Genomic DNA, 18,925 nt, shown 5'->3' on the forward strand with positions numbered 1-18,925 from the left:
CATGGGCCAGCACGGTGCCCGGTGAGCCCACCCCTCCCTTCAGACGGGATGAGAGCGAGGAAGAGAGTAAAGAAGATGGAGTAGTGGTGGTAGGGGACAGCCGAACAAGAAGAGAGGGTACTTTGGTACCGAAAGGATGTGTGTGGCCATGTCCACACTTCACCCACTTGGGTTGAGCCTTGCTGCAACTGGGGACATTCGAATTGTGGGAGAAGAGGGAACACCAACAAGTAGATGGGCAAGTATAAGTCGGGTAAGACGAAGTACTCTCTCATCGTCGTTGACAGGCGGAAAGCAGTGCAAAAGACGGACAGGAAACACGCCAAAGATACCTCGTCCGGAGACCAGACGGTTCGACTATGGTACCTGCTCTACTGCGTATGGATACCTTTGCCATTGGATACTTCCTTACACCTTTCCACTGACTGAGCAGTGAGGTATTCTTCGGATGGGGAAGGCGTAAGTGTATTCTTTTTTCCCATCCTTTCCTCGCGGTGCAAACCTTGTCTTACTACGCGCACTACACGTCATAGCACAAGGAATTGATCCGGCACACACCAATTGCACACAGGCGCCTCTGCGCCCCCGGCAACACTAAAAGTCTGCCGAGTGTTGCAAGCCCGCTTTTGTCGGATGGGACAAGCTGGGTAGAAAAACTCTGTCTTCTTGCGTGCAGTAAGCAACATGCGAATAGGTACAGTACAAAGTATGGCAGACGCAAGAGACGCGAGAGAAAAAAAGAAAAGAAAAAAAAAAAGGGTATTTTGCGGGAATCTGGACTCCTGCAGCGTGGGTACGGAGTACTACTTACCTTACGCAAGTTTTCATCAAGGCCCCCCCTCCCCCAAGGAAGTTCCCGAATGGGTCCCTTTAGGAAAGACACCAAATCAAAGAGAAAAAGAGACCCCAGAAAAAAGCAGGGCAAATGGAGACGTTCCGCGGCGGAACGTGTGTCGTTGTGTGGAGCCATCTCGCGCGGGATCCAGCGACGAGCATCATTGTGCTCCAGCTGAGCTCCATCTGGCGACATGTCGAAAACCTCGGCCTGGCCCTTTTGTGGCTGCGACGGCAGATACTCGGCATCTGATTATGAGGAGTTGGATGAGAAAACAGAGCCAACAAGAAGATTGAGAAGAGATAGGTGACCGGAGAGACAACGGCCCAGATCCAGGACCACCTTTGGTCGCCATATAACAACAGACCACATCAACCAGGGGGGTCCTGCAAGTGCTGCGATTCCAGCACGTCTTGTCCATGTAATTTGGACGTAATGGACGTGGAGTTCTCGATCCACCACCAGAATCTCACCGAACGGCGTACGGGCAGAAAAAAAAAGAGAGGGAAAAATTACCACACCAGAAAAAGACGTCCAAGAAGAGACGGACATGGACCGGTCCGTTGAGGAAGAGAAGGAGGGGAACTACCTCAGGGAAGGTGGGAAGGTAACGCAACCTAACAAGAAGGGAAAGAGGGGTTCAGCTACCTGCTATGCGTGAGCAGGTGCGGTGGTGCGCACCTCCCTCAACAAGTTGCAAGAGCTTCGCAGAGCTTCCTAGAGCTTCTGGCAACCCCGACAACTCCCAGGTCACACCCTTCCGCGCCACATAAACGGTTGCAAGAGCTTCTTGGCCCCTTCCACACCCATTACAGAGCTTCGCGAAACTAACTTTGGCTCTACTCCTTGGTCTCGATCCTTCACGATAGCCAGCACGTTGTAGAAAGGGCCCAGACGGTAGAGAATCGGGCTTGTTTGGCAAATCTGCTCATGTTGTTGGCTGACCTTTTGGGAGGGTGCGTGTGGCCGGACGGGCGTTGTGAGACATTCGGACATTGGGCACGCGACCAGCCCTCTGCTCATCTCACTCACGTCCGTCTCTCGATCACAAGTAGCTCGAACTGCAGCGATTGATCCGTCGCTTTCTCCTTCACCAACTCTTGCGTGGGTTGGAAATCTCTGCACATGACAACTCATCCGTAAACATGGACAATAGGAGGGTCCTTCTCGCCATGGTTGTCGGCCCCCTTTTCCCTTCTTGTCACCGATTGAACCATGTACCAGGTCTCACAACGCCACCGGCTCGGCGTGAAGACTGGGCATCAAATGCTCTTTCTTCGCATACCTTTCCACGTAACCCATCACTCCATTCACAGAGCCGGGGTTTGAAGACAGACCATTTCAAAGCCTTTCCAATGTATCCATGAGGCGAATCAGTATAAGACAAGGGGGGTTGAAGAGGCAATCAGAGCATGTACTCCGTAAACGCCTTGGAATGATGAAGGAGACCCAGACTCAAGGCGAAAGAAGACTTTTTCTCTTTCCGCGGTGGCACTTTGCTGCGTTTCCATTACACAATGGTTAAGGGAGGGGACAGAGACCGAAGAAAGGGTCAGTTCAGTCATCCCACGCTCCCACGCTCCTAGAGGGTCCTGGTGACCTTGGTTCCAGCCCTCATAATGCACCTCCTTATCTCGAATCGACATTAGTTGCGATGTCGTCAGCCAGTCCAGGCCTGTTCCGTCCAATAGACTCCCCTTGTGTGTTCCCAGTAACAGCATGGCGTGCCCGCCCACTCGCCCCGTTTCCCGTTCGTGGCCCTTTGTAGGCCGCAGTCCGCAGAAACCTCTCAGTATTTCGCATGTAGACCAGATGTAGCCTCAAAGCATATCCCGCGTGCCATGCCAACGTTTTGCTCCAGGGATCATCGGCAGTCGCCAGAGACGGCCGTCGCCAACGCCGACATCCATAGAGTTGCCGGAGCTAAATCAGGGAAGGGGAACAGCCCAGGGGCTCAGAAGCCAGACAGAGTCAGACAGAAAGTGAGAGACAACACAAGCCAAGTCACGAGGAAAGGGGGAGGGGGAGACCGCCAGCCAGTCCCTCCCCCTCTCACGACCGCTGGTCCTCCCAGCTCCCAAGCCACCGCCATCTCTCCGCCACCCGAGCCACCCCGTCCAGCGCGCCCTTGACCCTCCCCTCCGGATCCCGGAACCGGTGCCCCTCAAACTCGACGAAGAAGACATAGTGAAACGGCGCCGTCAGGCTCGGCCGGCTGTTGATGCTCGTAAGATTCGTCCCGTACCGCCGGAAACACTCCAACACATCCGCCAGCGCGCCGGGGGCCTCGTGCGGAACCGTAAACGACACCATGGACTTTGTCTTGTTCTTTGGCCTGACGCAGTGGCCCGGCATCTTTTGACTCTCGTCCAGGCCCTTTCGGATGATGAAGAACCGCGTCGTGTTGTCCTCGCGGTCCTCAATCGTCCGCGCGAGCACGTCAATGCCGTGCATGCCCGCCGCGATCTCGCTAGAGATGGCGGCGCTCGTCCCCGTCTCGTCCTGGCTGACCAGCTCCGCCGCGCGGCTCGTCGAGCTGACGTCGATGGCCTCGATACCCTTGAGGTACGTCTGCAAAAAGGCGACGCACTGGCCCCACGCCTGCGGGTGCGAGTACAGGCGCCGGACGTGCTTGAGGCTGCACAGCGGCTTCGTCCGCGGCTTGAGCGGGTTCGGGTCCGACGCCGTCGGCGTGCAGGCGCCGGAGCCTTCGTCTCCTCCCCGTAGTCCCGGGCCGGCGGCGGCGTCGTGAGCCGGGTCCGGACGACGGCCGACGAGAAAGTGGTGCACGTCGAGGTAGATCTCGCCGCAGACCGAAATGTCTGGGTACAAGCCGTTGCGGTCGGCAAAGTTGTCCAGCGTGAACAGTACGGAGCCATTGGTTGAGTTCTCGACGGGAACGACGCCGAAGGCGACCTCGCCGGCTTGTACGACCTCGAAGATGTCTGATGGAGGTTCGTTTTCAAGTCAGACGGGAGGTAGCACACGGCACGGCGCGGGAACGAAAACACAAAGAGAAGGAGAATGGGGGTGGTGCCAAGAACACCAGAGACGACATATGAAGAAAGGGAATGGTGATTTACGTGCCTGTGATGTTGACGACGGGTCTGAGATCCCACTCATCTTCTGGGAAAGCCTGCAACGAAGCCTGTGATGCACAAAGTTAGAGATGATTGACAAGTTTCACCACTCTTGGCATATGCCGTGCGAGGTGTGGTTTCTTTTCTTCAGGTTCGTGGTACCTACCTGGTGCGTGTACGAGGCCTGGGGGCCCAAGAAGCCCACCAGAGGCTTGATTCCTCCGCCTGTAGCATCCGCCGGAACCTGAGACTTGTCACTCATGGTTTGATCGTGGTGTAACGTAAAAATCTGAATGAAGGGCGAGCAAAAGTACGTGAGCGTACGCTTGGAGGAAGCTTCCAGAAATGAGCAGATGAAATGATCCGTGGATGGGTATTCGTCTGAGAGCTCACACACACGGGAACAGAAGTCGTTTACGTGGTTGTGGAAGTCGACAGAGGAGGATGAAGATGATGATGAGGAGGAGGGGGCCCTTTATTTCCGGATCCCGGGTAGCCGCGTAGGGGTCGCACCTTGGCGCGGTCGATTGCCTGCAGAATACAAAAGACGGCTTCCTTGTACTATCTCGAATACGAAGCCAACTTCATTTACTGAGCTGCGCGCTGTCCTACAACCTCTGGGGCGCAAAGTCGACGACGAACGAGGCTGTCGGAAATTTCGACGTCGTGGTGGTGGTCGTCGATATCGGAGGTTTAGTGGTGGTGGACTGGGCTTTTTTTTTTTGGCTGGAAGGGAGAGGGGTTGCTCCCGCGGGGCATGGGGAAGATGCTCCACTCGCCGATGAGCAAATGCCGGGCCCGGCACAACTAAGACATCTGCGACTTTCGTCTATCGCGCCAGCTTGGAATCGACTATTTGATTTACCTGTTGAGCAGTCATGGTCAGTCATGCTCATGTTTAAATATCTTGAGAAGGCAATTTCGCTCTTACGGTAACCGCTTCATAACAACAAACTTACCGTGGACGAGACACAGCCCAAAAAGTTGTCACCTTCGTGTCGGCCGCCTGGGACTGACAGCGGATCATCCCGTCGCTCAAAACATTCCAGCTCTCACATGAGCTACTTAGGTCATGTACGTACGTCGAGGGAGTCTCCTTGTCGGCGCTCCCACTCTGCGTTTGGCCGAAGAACACGCATCGAGCGTATGCTCACTTCAATGGTCGTTCTGGCCTTGCGAGGCGTGCTTGTCAAAGTATCAGACCAAGAGTCTTCGGCCATCGTGTGTGTGCGTGTGTCTGCGGTAACATTGGACGTAGATGATATCACAACGGTCTTAATAGCGAAAGGGGGCCCTGGGACTATCAGCCAAGGCGGTCACCCTTGACTGCCGCTCATATCTCCAGCCGGCCGACTGCCGTGTCTTATCACTCACAACATCCTCACGCCCCGCCATTTCCAAGGAAAAGTGCTCTTTCCCAGTGAAGCAGTCCTGACAGCTCTCCGGTCCTTGATAGCAAGTCCTAGATAAGATGAAGACGTGTTTGATTGCTCACGTTGATCTCGTGAGCTTGCCACCACAGGGTGTTGCTTATCGAGCACCGGCCAAGTCGCTTCACCCATCAGCTGAAGCATCGACGCATCGGTCAGTCAGCAACCACAGTGGTTGGCATCACGAGAGCCTGTACTTGAAACGGGACGAGTTTTGCATATTGTGCTGAAAAGTTCTCTGAATGGGATATAAGGGCACTATCGAGACTCCGACGGAACCACCGGAGGACTGACGATGACAACGCCTGGAGGCAGAGGTTCGTTCCGTCCGCAAACTCTCTCTCTCGTCAGCCACCCCGACGAGCCCGCGTATACGAGAAACACGAAACAACTATTGAGTCACAAGCGCCGCAACGTCATGCGTCCGGAACGACGTCGTCATGCTCAGACCGCAAACCCTCCGGAGCCCGAGACTCCTCTTTCGCTGTCGATGCCGGACAGAGGGCCAAGCCGACAGCCGTCCATGCGGGGACCGGCGACCCGCCCGACAGACCGACTTGCCGACAGTGCCTAAACAAGAACTCATGGTCGCGGCGGCGGCGGTGGTGGCGGCGGCGGAGCTGTGTGGAGAAAGGACTTCATCCGAAGCTGGCGGTCAGTGGCGCATCCTGGCGTGCCTGGTTGGGTTTTTAGCGTTTCCGCACCAATCCCAGCTGGGTGTTCGTCGCAACTCTACTCCCCTTCAATTTCGAGGAGACCTTCTTCTTTCCTTCTGAGACTCTTTGCGAAAAACTCGTTTCTTACAAGCTGCAATGTCCATGCTGCCGTGATGCTTCGAATCTGCTGCAGGGGTGAAGCACGGCATCTATAGCGCAACAGCAGCTTCGAAGTGGATCTCTGGCGTGAAGCAGGGGAATGATGGGACAGTGGTTAAAGTTGCCCCGTAGCTTTCATAGTAACACGGAGGCAGCAAGTAGGCGACTCCTTCGGTCTCGGTCCCGTTCCGTAGACCGCGATACGAGTTGGAAAGTTCATCGCGAGTAGTGTTAGTTGCGACGACAAGGCGGTCGTGGCCTCATCTTGGTCTTTCAACATGTTTCTGTTTCTTCAGAACCCTGTCCACGTGGAAGGCCACCGGTCAAAGGTCACACAGGCCACGGCTGACGACATCAAGTCTGAACGGCAAGGCTCAAGCAGACGCAGCAAGGGTTGCCGTCCGTGATGAGCAGCTAGGTAGGGTAGTGAGGTGCCGGCGCGCCGGGAGAAGACCTTCCCACAAGCCGATCTCCATCGCATATTGCAAAGTGGCAGCGTGGCTAGGACCGATGGCTTTCTCTGAATGAGGGGGATTAACACTAGGCCAAAATGTTTGTACCGCAACGAGATGGCCAATGGATATGCAAGGCAGATCTTCCAAGGTTTCATGTTTCAGGCTTGGTGACGCCCGCTCTGACCAGGCCACGTTGGCACTCCATTTTAGCTGACCAGACGGCCGGATCTAGGACTGCTCTGCAGAAGGGTAGGCTCCTTTTGGATGGTTCCCAGGCGGTCTGGTCTGAAACGTGAGCGGCGCGCTCTAGGGGACATATTTGGGAATATCGTCAGTTTCCAAGGAGTCAACTGTGTCGGCAAATGCCAAGTCTTGGTTGACCGTATGTGTTCCCCTCTCCTTGGGTGGCGACTTGGCGGTGATCGGGCCATAACTCATTTCCTTCGCATGACTGCAGTGACTGCATGTCCCCACAGTCGTGGACTGCTTTCGCCGAAGAATCAGCATCAGGAGCAGATGGGGATAAGCAGGAGGTGCCCTGCACGTCTTTCTGTGCAACGACGGCACAAACGGCTGCGTATCTTTCCAAAATAGCAGCGTTGGCGTAACCGAATCCACCAACATGCCGTGGAATGGCACCTCAGCGCTGTCAATTTCGCAGACCGTGGATCAAAGGTTGCAGGAAAAAGAAAGGTGCCGTATATCTCACTCGGTGTATACATATGTCAGGTGTCTCCTAGTCCTGAATTTTCGTAGCAATCAGAGGTGTCACAGGAATAAGTGCGCCGTTTAGAGGTAAGCTATGTGTCGCATGGCGCCTCTTACAAGCAGAGAAAAGTCAAAAGGCGGCTCGAAATGACAATGTAGGTGATTGGCTCGAGATGTGCCAAAGAAGGTAAAGAGGCTCTGGAAGGGGTGAAGCCCAGCCAGGATGATCCACGATGCGCAAAGTGACGGTGAGCGCCCCTCTCCACGTTAGACGTGCCTTGGGCTCAGACTGGCGTCGCCGTGTTAATTAATCTGAGGAGACGCCAACGCCGAAAGGTAAGCAGAAATGACGCTCCGGAGCCCCCCAGTCTTGCGAGCCATTGCCCATATACGGAGTAGAGACTGGAGAGGTGGTGCAGTGGTGCCGTAGTGGTTGAGTCTTGGTAGTCCCTGGTGTCCAACGAAGCACCAGTGAAGACAAGGCGGGATATTGGCGCCCAGAGTAGGGAAACCAGGGATGCAGGGCAGCGGAGAGGGTGTCGAGACGTGCGACACGACTGGTTTCAAGCGATCCAGCCCCGAGTTGAGTGCGGGAGTGCGCCGGAGCCAATCACCGGTGGACGCGGGCCATGCTGCCGGCCTCTGCAACTCTGGCGAATCCTCCATCGGCCTTGTCACTATGAACTCCTGCAGTTCTGTTGTGCTGTCCTCGGCGAACAGCTTACACTTGACTTTTCTAGCGGGCACCTCTTGATTCGTCGATAGGTAGTTCACGATGGTCGGTGGCGACCTGCTCCTCCTGGCAGACCGCGAAAGCAAATAAGGGATTGCGGCCAAATTATCAGGGTGTGTTGGTCTGCTCGTTGGGCCTATCACGTTGCAAGGAGTCGGCTCCATTGTATGGCGTCCATTCGACGGACAAGATCTCCGCCTGTTGGTCAGCGGCCAAACCATTTTCTCGCCTATCGTGTAATCGTGTCATCGTCCCAAGCAGAGTGGAACCGGCGGAGGTATCATCACAGCGGGGATCTCTGGCCCTCTCGTGATCCGGGCGAGACGGACAAGCTCTCGTTGTTGACAGCGTCTGGTTGCGACGGTGACCTTCTCCAAGGAGCCGGGTATTGTTGTGGAGGGCTCATGCCGGACCTTGGTGTGTATCCGTACGGATAGTGTAGACCATGGAACATGGCATGCCAAAGTGTACGTGTGATGGGCCGCCTTGTCACTTGCACCCGAGAAGGGATCGTGAGCAGGCCTCTGCAGGTGGGTTACGGGTAGGCTGACGATAAGACGACGTCTGGCACCACGGAGGCGAGGCCGTGCATGATGGCGTGGCTACTTAGCACTCAGTATTCGTACGCCATGGTGGCTTTCATGGCATGGCCGAAGCCATCGCTGTGGAAAATTGTGTTCCAGAGGAAATTGCATCCCATCTTCGTCGGGAGTCAAGGGCGGCAGAGGTTCGAAGAGAGGCGCCGTGACGTGGCTTTGGTGAACAGAGTCTGAGGCTTTGAATAGGAACAGTCTTGCAAGCAAGGGGCGGGCGGCGCGCGCAACCAAGCGGGTGTGCTGACGGGCCAAGAATAGCAAAGAAAAGACTCGGATGGGCGCGTGTAGGATTGTTCCAGAGGTCAGCGAGAAGCCGGGATGTTCTCTGGTTTGTTTGAAGAATAATCTGAGCTTGGTCGGCAGCTGAATAAACTACCATCCGCCATCCGCCACTATTCACGGATTCCGTGGCTGGACGTGGTTGCTATTTTGTTGCACCTCTTTTCTTCTTAGGGTCCCTGTAGGCTCTGATGTGTGTGGTCGTCATGATGAACAGGCCGTGATGGATCAGAAGCACGAGAGGGTCTCTTGTGGCACACTGCAATACAAGAACACGAGATATCGACTTGGCGACGATTGGCTGGGCGGCGGGGGTTGCATGACGGCGCATTGAGAAGGGCAAATTACACGTTGGGGAGACATTGGGGGGATATTGGGGACGTTTGGGGAGTAAGACGGCTTACGGCTGAGTAATTCCTCAGGACTTCCTCAGGTACATTGTCCATGTTTCTGGTTGGAAGCACGGGAAGGCACGCTCCAGAGTCTTTTGAGAGTGCCTTCCTCAGTGATGGGCAGTAAAATCCTAATGGAAGGTACTGACTGGGCAGTCAAGCAGTGAAGGCAAGTGCTAAGGAGGAGCCAGGACAGCTCAGGGCAGGTACTGACTGAGGGGGCAGGTGCCGCTGCAGAGCCAAAGTTTGGGTGGGGACGTGCGGCGTTGACCCTGCTTGAGCCAGTTTCATGAAGCCGCCGCCGTCGCCATACCCTTGCAAACGCCCTTTTAAAGGTTGCCATGTTGCCAAGGGTGCAGACAGGGGCTTGACTTCTCCATCCATGATCCGCCATCGCGCCTGAGACTCATCGTGGAAGGAGAGGAGAGAAAGACAGATGAAGCCTTTGGCCAGCGAAAACCTTGTTGAATCGACGTGCCATTTTGCCGTGTAATGTCGCTCTTTAGTGGACCGCAAACCCGAGGGAACCGGTCATGTTGGACAGAGATGGAGGCTCTTTGATGGCATCTTGGAACACATTGCTAGCGTAAGTAAGCCTCTTCGGAGTACTGTGTAAGCCTAAGCCTGTATGGCAGGTAGATAACATGCCCGAGCAAAATGAAGAAATACTACTCCGTACTCAAAGACTTGGTGACGAAGAAGAACAGGGGATAGCTGAACAATACATCAAAAGACCAGACCTCAAACAACGCGAACAAAACCTTGCCGTACGCCTCATCGTCGTCGTACCCCTTCGCAACGTTGCCTTTCGCTCATTGTCACCGTGGCTAAAAGCCCAAGACTCAAGGGCAGACTCCGCGGAAAGCTTCTCGAGTGTGTTTGTTTCCCCCAAGTTTCTGCCTCAAGCGAACAGACGCATCAGGGCCGTTGCGAGGACTGTGCGGCCTGTAAATCTCGTGTTTTGTAGCTCAGCTTTGCTTTGCTTTGCTGTACAGTGATACCGTCCGTTGTTCCAAGGTTGTACACACACAGCACCTCAGAGAGATTCCTTCTTTGCATTGGAGCCTCAGCCAAGTCCATTTCCTTTCACGGACTGCTGCGACAGCACACAAGTGACAAAGGAAGAAGAAGCATTGGAAGCTTGTTGCCGCCCTCCCCTCCTCTCCCCTTGCCCCCCTGCTGTATGGTCTGTGGTCTCTCACCTCAGGTAGAGTCTCTGTGGTGGTGCTTGCTGCCGCTACTGCTGCCCACCCAGAGATGAAGTATCTCTCTTCCCAAGTTATATGTGAAGATACCTCAAAGGCTGCTTACACCTGCACCACTCACACACCCCTCCCTGCCGCTGGCTCCCAAGTGCAAGTCCCCTGCACCCCCAAAATCCATCATTAACCCTCCCCTTCCCTCCTCTTTTTCCCTCCCGGCCGAAGTACCCGTAATTCCACACACGACCTTCACCCTCACCAAATTCCCTCCTCTGCGTCTCCAAGCAGAAACCAGACCTTCACGGTCCGGCACTGAAGAGGCTCGACATTCCCCGACCTGGATCCAGCGAGAGACACCTACATTCCACATTATCGCTATATCGCAACTTCTTCGCTTCTATCGCATCCGGCCCGACGCCTTGTTCCCTGTCTCGGACACCTGCTTGACGGAATCCTCTCTCGGCACGACGCGCTCCAGGAGAGGCAGCTGAGACAAACCCCTCCCGCCATCACCATCGCCATCGACCACGCCAACTTCACTCCAGTCAATGTCCACCTGACATATCACAATTCCAAGATGGCAATGCTTGCCCCCAAAACCGCATTCCCAGCACCGCTGGGCTCCAGCAATCCCATGGTTTCCAACGTTTCTACCGGTGCCGCACCGCCCTCAAGACGGGCACCCACAATCCCGAACCAGGCCACTGCCTACGCCAGCCCGACCGAATCCGAATTTTCTGAGAGCGACGGCCCCGATGCCGTCAAGAACTGGGACGAGGACAGGGTCTGCGACTACCTGAGGAGCGTCAAATGCGGCGAGTACGAGAAGCTCTTTCGTAAGAACCACATCAATGGCGAGAACCTCCTCGAACTCGACAAGGATGTCCTCAAAGAGATGGGCATCGAAAAGGTCGGCGACCGCGTGCGATTGTTCCTGGGCATTAAGAAGTTGAGGACAAAGGCCTACGCCAACCAGAAGAAACGGAATAGGGTACGTGCAAGACCGGCTCTCCCCTCCCCTTGCGGCACCGTGAGACGCCGTCAGCAATGGGTAACACAGCTGACATTTGACCACTACAGGATTCGTTTGGTGGCCTCGACCAATTCACCCCGTCATCGGGCGGGTCTTCTCGACCATCTGCTTCAAGTGCTCGTACCGCCCCCACGCCTTCCATGAACAAGCGCTACTCAAGACAATACGACTCCCTTCCCCTGGAGGGCGCTTCTTCTCGTCCCAACTCACCCCTTCCCGGCACGGATGCCATCCGCCCTCTGCGAACAAGATATGGCCAAAGTCCCGGCTATGTGAGTAGCGCCGGGCAATCCGTTCCCCAGACCGGCCGATTGGTAACTTCCCATACCAGGAATAACTCCAGTATGGATGGTTCACTGATGGCTGGCTTACCGCAGAATCAGGATGTTATCCGCGTCATTTCCACCGGAGGAGTCACAAAGGTCGTCAAAATCGCTGACTGCAACACGTGTGAGGAGGTCATGCGAGTTACCCTTAGGAAGTTTGCTCTACGAGAGGATCATGAGAGGAACTATTGCTTCTGGGTACTGGCCGGAATTGAGCCGGACCCGAACCAATGCCGGCGACTCGGCGATACGGAGCTCTGGCGGATTATCAAGGACCAGAAACGCCCTGAGCGGAATCGCCTGATTCTCCGCCGTGTCCCTGCCGGCGAGCCCGGCATGCCCGAGCTCGAGAGAGCAGCGGGCATCGCCATTGAGGAGGCGCAGCAAAACCACAGTCGCGCCCTCGAGACTGTGGATAAGAGAAGCCAGATGAAGGTGCAAAAGCTTCTGGGTGAGAGATGGAACGATGAGCTGCAACATCCTCTCTCCCCGGTCTCTTTCCACGACCGAGAGCGCAATGTGTACAACACCGCCAAGGAGCTGGAACGTCCCGCATCCAACGACGGCCCTAGATCTGCCGGCGGACCCAGGAGGAATAAGGGCATCTTGCGGTCGTTTGGCGGGTTGCGTCCTCCCAGCGAGCTCATCGCCTCGGACCTCACATCCTATTTCCCGGATCACCCAAGAGAGGAGATTGACAGGACCGCTCGTCTGTCCATGAGAAGATCGACTCGTCTGAGCAAGGTCAACAGCCGTCTGAGTGTGGCTAGCAACCTCAGCTTCGCGTCTAGCATCCAAGATGCACCCCCTATTCCGACCATCGCCGACAGCTGGCTTCACGCTGGAAGTGCTCCGAAGGCGCGATCAGGCCTGCGGGTCACCCACTTCCGCGACTCTGTCGCCTCTTCCATGCTCGACACCTTGCAAGAGGAGTCGCCTGTCGAGCCGAACCGCAAGTCCTATGTGTCATTCGCCGACAGCTCCGACGGTGCTAGTGCAGCCGCTCTCAGCGTGACCGACCCCGAAGGTAACGTTACGCGGCGAAGCTACTTCGAGACCGACGGCTCAACGGGTTCAGGTTCCCTCAAAGATCTCACGGCGGCGCTCAACGAAGACGGCGAGGACGCCGATGAGGAGCTTGAGAGCTTCCTCGCGGGAGAGTCCTGGTCTGACGACAAGTGGATGAAGGGAGCCCTCATCGGCCAGGGCTCCTTCGGTTGTGTCTACCTCGCCCTGCATGCCGTGACCGGTGAGCTTCTTGCCGTCAAGCAGGTCGAGGCGCCAGCCCCAGGTGCCAACAGCCAAAATGATGCACGCAAGAAGAGCATGATCGAGGCCCTTAAGCGGGAAATCAGTCTGCTCCGCGACCTTCGACACCCGAATATCGTTCAGTATCTAGGTTGCAGTTCATCTACCGAGTACCTCAACATTTTCCTCGAGTACGTCCCCGGCGGTTCCGTCCAGACCATGCTCAACTCGTATGGTGCTCTCGGAGAGCCCCTTGTGCGCAGCTTCGTCCGCCAGATTTTGACTGGTCTGTCGTATCTGCACGATCGTGAGATCATCCACCGAGATATTAAGGGTGCCAACATTCTCGTGGACAACAAGGGCACTATCAAGATTTCCGATTTCGGTATCTCCAAGAAGCTCGAGGCTACCAACATCCTGTCTGGCGCGAACAACAACAAGCACCGCCCCTCCCTCCAGGGCTCCGTCTTCTGGATGGCTCCCGAGGTTGTCAAGCAGACCTCATACACCCGCAAGGCCGACATTTGGTCGCTCGGGTGCCTGGTTGTTGAGATGATGACAGGCACACATCCGTATCCCGACTGCAGTCAGCTGCAGGCTATCTTCAAAATTGGTGGCGGTAAGGCGGCTCCCACGATTCCGGAGCATGCTTCTGAAGATGCCAAGACGTTCCTTGCCCAGACCTTTGAGATGGATCACAACCTGCGGCCGAGTGCGGACGAGCTGATGCTTAGCCCTTTCCTGGCTCCCATCACATAGTCTCTGCGTTGCAACAGATACCCCCCTCTTCGATTCTTTGGGCTCTTGCCGCTACACTTGTAGCGGGATACTGTCCTTTTTGTACCTATTTTTCTTACGACACTCAACTCCTCCCCACGTTCTCGCGCCAGGACGGGGGATTATATACTGGGACGAGGCATTGGATTGTCTCTCTTTTTTTGTACGTGCGAGCGGCCGCTGGAAGGACCCGACGATAAAGCATGGACATGGTTGGACTCCTCCTTGACATTCACGCATGGGCTGGCGAATGGAGAGAGGCTATAAAGATTTGGCATTTCACGGGCACCGGGGGGCATGAAACAAGAGAGTGTATAATAATATCTCGATGAGAAATGACACTGAAGAAGGGGAATAATGAGCCGAGAGTTATAGCACACTGCTTGCGCATCATGTGAGATGCCATTGTCCATCATGACAGTATCAGTTGACACCCTCAAAAGTCATCAACTGGGTGACCCGATGCTCTCGTGAACCTGCCCCAGCGGTATGGCCGAGGGTTCTTGCGACCCTAGGCGTCATAGTCAGCAACCCATCTCGTTTGTTCGCTCACTCAGTGGCATGGAAAGGAATTAGGAGAAGCTCGGATGCATCGCCTAGTCAGCCGCCGTCGCCATTCATTTCCCGCCAGCCCTAGTCTGAATACCCAACATCAAAACAAGTAATCAGTGAGCACTTTTGCCCATTTTTCTTCCTCATTGGGAAGAGAGAGAGAGAGCAGTACCCGAGGCAGGTACATAGTTTTTGCCATCCTCCGCGTTCCTAAGTAGGAAGAGACACGATCAATTCACCGATGGGCGGCGAAGTTTCTTCTCTATTAACTTTCACAAAGTTGTGTAAAAATCCTCCGTACGGATACTTTTGCGACTCGTGTCCGGAGTAGGGATAGTTGCCGCGTGTCATTTGCCTGGATTTTCCCAGTTTTGTGTACCCAAAGGGAAATGTCTCTGAGAAAGCCATGTGCTTGATTTCCATCTCTGCGCGGGGTGATAAATTACTCGTTTCCTTTTTTGGTGGGAGACTGGGAGTTGAGGTTGAGAAGAGAGATGATGATGATTATCTTCATTATTTTAAACCTCGTTGTTTATCCTATTCCCCTCATGCCCCCATGCTGCAGCTTTCCCCTCTCGGCGACTTTGGAAATACAGATCTGCGGGCTTGCAGGAGTGTGGAGTTTATGTTGTGAGCATGGCTTGCATGGGTTTGGTTGGTGTCTACTGGGGGGCTGTTTTTCTTTTTTTGCCTGGCAGCTTGCCCGGGTTTTGCTTTCCCTGCTCAGCGTTAATCTGATTCTTTGCTTCGCGAAATATTCGTCTCTTTTATCAAAGCCGTTGGAGTCTGGAAGACAGAGCATATGAGATATGCCTCATTGGATGAATGAGGGCTCATTGGATGAATGAGGAAAATGGAATTCAAGGTGCGAAAAAAGGGAAGACAAATGACCTGCCAAGCGCTTGATCAAATACATCTCCCGGCTCATTCTCACATTGAGACCGCCAGTAACACCCAAAGCTCGGTCCAAGCGTCTAAGAGAATACATAAAAGTGTACAGAAAAGGCTCCCGTATCCTTCGAGCAATCTGATGAAATGAATTTTGCCTGCACATGCAAGTTCCTGGGGGCTGGAGCTACTCGGGTTTCGAACTTTGAGATCGCCTTTTACTCCCCCCCAACTAGGTCAGGATTCTGGATTGCTGCTGATCATCGGGTTACGGATGTCTTGCAACACCGAGGCGGAGATGTGCCCAACTTCCCACTCTCCAAGCTCCAAGTGCTTACTTTTGCCTTCAGCTACCCAATGATCGTCTCTGGGAGAGCGTGATGGTCATCAAAGAAGAGCCAGGGATTTAGTCGCTGTCAACAAGAACTTGTTGGAAGTCTTTGGGGGGGAGGAGAGGGCTCGGACAGCCGTTTGTGGGCACCGCTAGACGGGCTCCCATGTCCTCTTCGCAGACGCTAGCAGCAACAAAACGTGCTTCGGGACGTTGCGATTTCCACTGCGTATGGGTGGTGAACATGGGAGCTTGAGGGGGGCCATACGGCATCTCAGTTCCGAGGTTCAGAGTGAAACTCGCCGGTCATCCTTTACCCTATTTTGCCGCTCTTTCTGTGATCCGTCATCTGCAAGCTGCGGACTCGAAGGAGGGGGGCGCGGGCTGCGGCGTTGACGTGATTTCCTAATGTTGGCCGCTGATTGAGGGTTAGCCGCGGAAGCCCGTCCGCTTCGTGATACGTCGTACTATCGAAACCTACTATGCGAGCCGCATTAGTTTCTTCCTCAAGTCTCGCAGCAGCTCTCGACAGCCTGCTTTTTCAGCCTCCAAGGCCTAGAACTAGACGGGCTGAGTCTAGAGAGACTACGAAGTCTAGAACCACCACTCCCGCCGCCGTGGTTCAGCGAAGGAACAGACAATATCGATCGTCGAGAAGGTAAGACAAGAAAGGACGCGTTCTTTTCTTGACCGGTCGAGCGAGCCGTGGCTTCCCGTGCTTTCCGTCCCTTCCCCGTGTCCGTCCTTGCCGTTAACGGAGAACGAGCTGAGACCTGCAGGAGACGGTTCTGTATCGCGCCGTCCGCGGAAGAACCCGTTCGGAAGAGGGGGGGCCAACGGGGGCTGCGGTCACGGGGGTTGTCAGGCACCGCGGGATAAAATTGAGACGGACTCATTCATTGAAACGAGATCGACCTGTCAAATTTCCTTTGACAGTTAACCCCGACATGAGGCCCCCCGTCACCCGGTGTCAGGGGTTTGCATTCTTTAGTGTCTTTGGTGCGTCTAGCTCGCTGCAGTTTACATGGCTTGCATGGGTGGTATGCAGAACGCCAGACGCTAACAGACCGCGGAGAGAGTTTGGACTATTCAGACTTGGCATCTGATAGGCATATAGGGCATGGGCACATCCGACAGGCAACCCAACCCGTTACCCGATAGCGATAACGCGGGTGATGATAAACCTGATAGACACTGAGGCGAGACTCGGGAGGGGTGACGAACACATGCTAGGACTGGGGTTTTATGACGGCCTACAGGTGCCAAGGGCGGAGGGCAGCATTCCAGGTTCGTTGGTGAAACAGATTGCGTCGTACGGATACTGGGTGGTAGTGGTCGGGATGGGATCTTCGAGTCGTTCGTCTTGTCATTTCTTTTGACGTGCAAAGTCTAATTTGTCTGGACCTCTAGGCTTCTGGGGCGGCAACGACGGGTACCCATCCCACTCGTTATTCAACACTATTGATGTAGAGAGAATCAGATTTCTGATTTGTTTTTGAACAAGGATGGGTAGAAAACACAATCTCTCTGCCCGGGTCCGGGGTTGCTGCTTATCACATTCTAACTTTTGGGAACTCCTTTCTTTTTTCTTTCTTTTTTCGTTTCGGCGTCACATTCGGACGCCTCTTGCCGCGGGTTGTGGGAGAGTTTTTGGAAAGACGGCGCCGTGGAAGCGGTACGAAGTATCCGTATGCAATCAAATATTCACTACGGGTACCAATACCGCGCCGAGCTACTCCGTATCCTACTGTCTCACTGTGGACTCTATACAATCTGATAGGTCTGACAGATGACATGTAGTTGCGGAGCACCGCAACGGCGCAACGGGTTAGAACTTGGCAACAGGATAAAACGGCCTTCACTCCGACTGAGAGGAACAGCAGTACCCGCTGCCTGTCAATGTCATAGCTGCGCCGGCCCGGCCGGCAAGCTCCGAAAGAGGAATGGGAGGAACTGTGGAGATTGGGACGCGTAAAGAAGAGAGAGAGAGAGCACGGAGGACCAGACCTGGAAATGGTCAACCACTGGCCGCATCCGCTGCTCGTCCAGAAGCAGAAACAAAGGCCCTTTCACACCAAGGACGGAGGCGAAACGCGGAAACCTTTCTTGATTCAATCTGGTCTCGCGAGGTTACTTAACTAACCGAACGCCGGTTCGGGGATCGCCTCAACTACCGAACTTTGCCGAAGACATTCTAGGAAACGCAGGGAGAGCTTTACTTTGACTACATGCACCACGAGTCCGCGATAGCCGTCTCATCTTCAACAAGACTCTTTCTATTCATACGGAAAAAGAAATGCTTCACCAGAGAGGAGAGGGAGACGGGTTACGGTATTATGGGCGGGAGGATTTCCAATTGGGTCTCGAAGATGCAATGCGTTCCCACCCGTCAAACTCCTCTCTCTCCCCTTATTCCCAGCCAGCGGGCCTGCAGGCTGCGAAGCTGCTGAAGAAACCTGAACCGCAGGAGTTCCGCAAATGCTGAAGAAACCCTCTCCAGCCCCTGCCTTTTCAACCAGGGGGAGGAGGGAGGCAAATCCACCAGAAACTGGCAGGGCCCCTTGCCACGCCATGAGGCCGGTGGGCTTTTGCCAATGCTTTCCCTCGATTCCTCGAGGCAAGTCGTCACTTGTCAGTGTCAAGACTAGCGAAAAAGCACGTGGCCCGCGTTCTATGTGGTAGAGTCGCAATGAGTTTGCTGATTCATGTTTTGTCTCCGGTCCCCGGCAGGCAGGATTACGATCTCGACCGGGCCACGCGTGCGTTGGTAATAAAAAAAAAAGCCGGGAATTATCTTTGCCTCTATTCATTGGGGGCCGTCCCGATTCAGACTCTTCATAATCAAAGGATAGTCCGTACTGCTACTTTTTTCCCTGGCTATTACGCGAGCTTTTACGCGAAACGTCACTGGGTTACCATTTTGTCACCCCCCTGAGCCCTGCTTCATATGACAAAACCTAGGTGGGCAGCTTTTTCTTTTCTTTTTTTTTTCTCCAGCCAAAAAGCACGCAAGTGGTCGACATCTGCCGCGTTGCATTTGGAATGCCACTATGGCTAGCCAGGGGTAGGTGAGGCTTTGCTGCGCTGATCTTCATCCGGGGGGACCCTTGTCACATATTGCCTACTACGGATATGGGCCTACGCACTACGCATGCTAACGTAGGCGGCCAAGTTCCGGTAGGTTGACGCGGTTTTGACGAAGCACTGAGCACATGCAGGTTCGGCTTAAACGCGTGAGGATTGGG

At 54.7% G+C, this 18,925-nt stretch overlaps 2 protein-coding genes across 2 annotated transcripts; one reads left to right on the forward strand and one right to left on the reverse strand.

The window, feature by feature from the left end:
- Window positions 1–2,887: 2,887 nt before the first annotated feature.
- Window positions 2,888–4,177, reverse strand: PHA2 (prephenate dehydratase; the record flags this gene model as incomplete). The annotated part of the gene is made up of 2 exons (XM_053190048.2): window positions 2,888–3,780; window positions 4,078–4,177. The coding sequence occupies 2 exons, from the start codon at window positions 4,175–4,177 to the stop codon at window positions 2,888–2,890; spliced, it is 993 nt and encodes a 330-aa protein (XP_053052470.2).
- A 6,925-nt stretch (window positions 4,178–11,102) lies between these two features.
- Window positions 11,103–13,891, forward strand: STE11 (ATP binding; the record flags this gene model as incomplete). Its single annotated transcript, XM_065758328.1, has 2 exons — window positions 11,103–11,516; window positions 11,606–13,891. 2 exons carry the CDS (start codon window positions 11,103–11,105, stop codon window positions 13,889–13,891), a joined length of 2,700 nt encoding a protein of 899 aa, XP_065613083.1.
- Between the last annotated feature and the right edge of the window lie 5,034 nt (window positions 13,892–18,925).

Source organism: Colletotrichum fioriniae (genome assembly GCF_027942845.1).
Source record: "Colletotrichum fioriniae strain IMI 355084 chromosome Unknown scaffold_10, whole genome shotgun sequence".
Lineage (NCBI taxonomy): Eukaryota > Fungi > Ascomycota > Sordariomycetes > Glomerellales > Glomerellaceae > Colletotrichum > Colletotrichum fioriniae.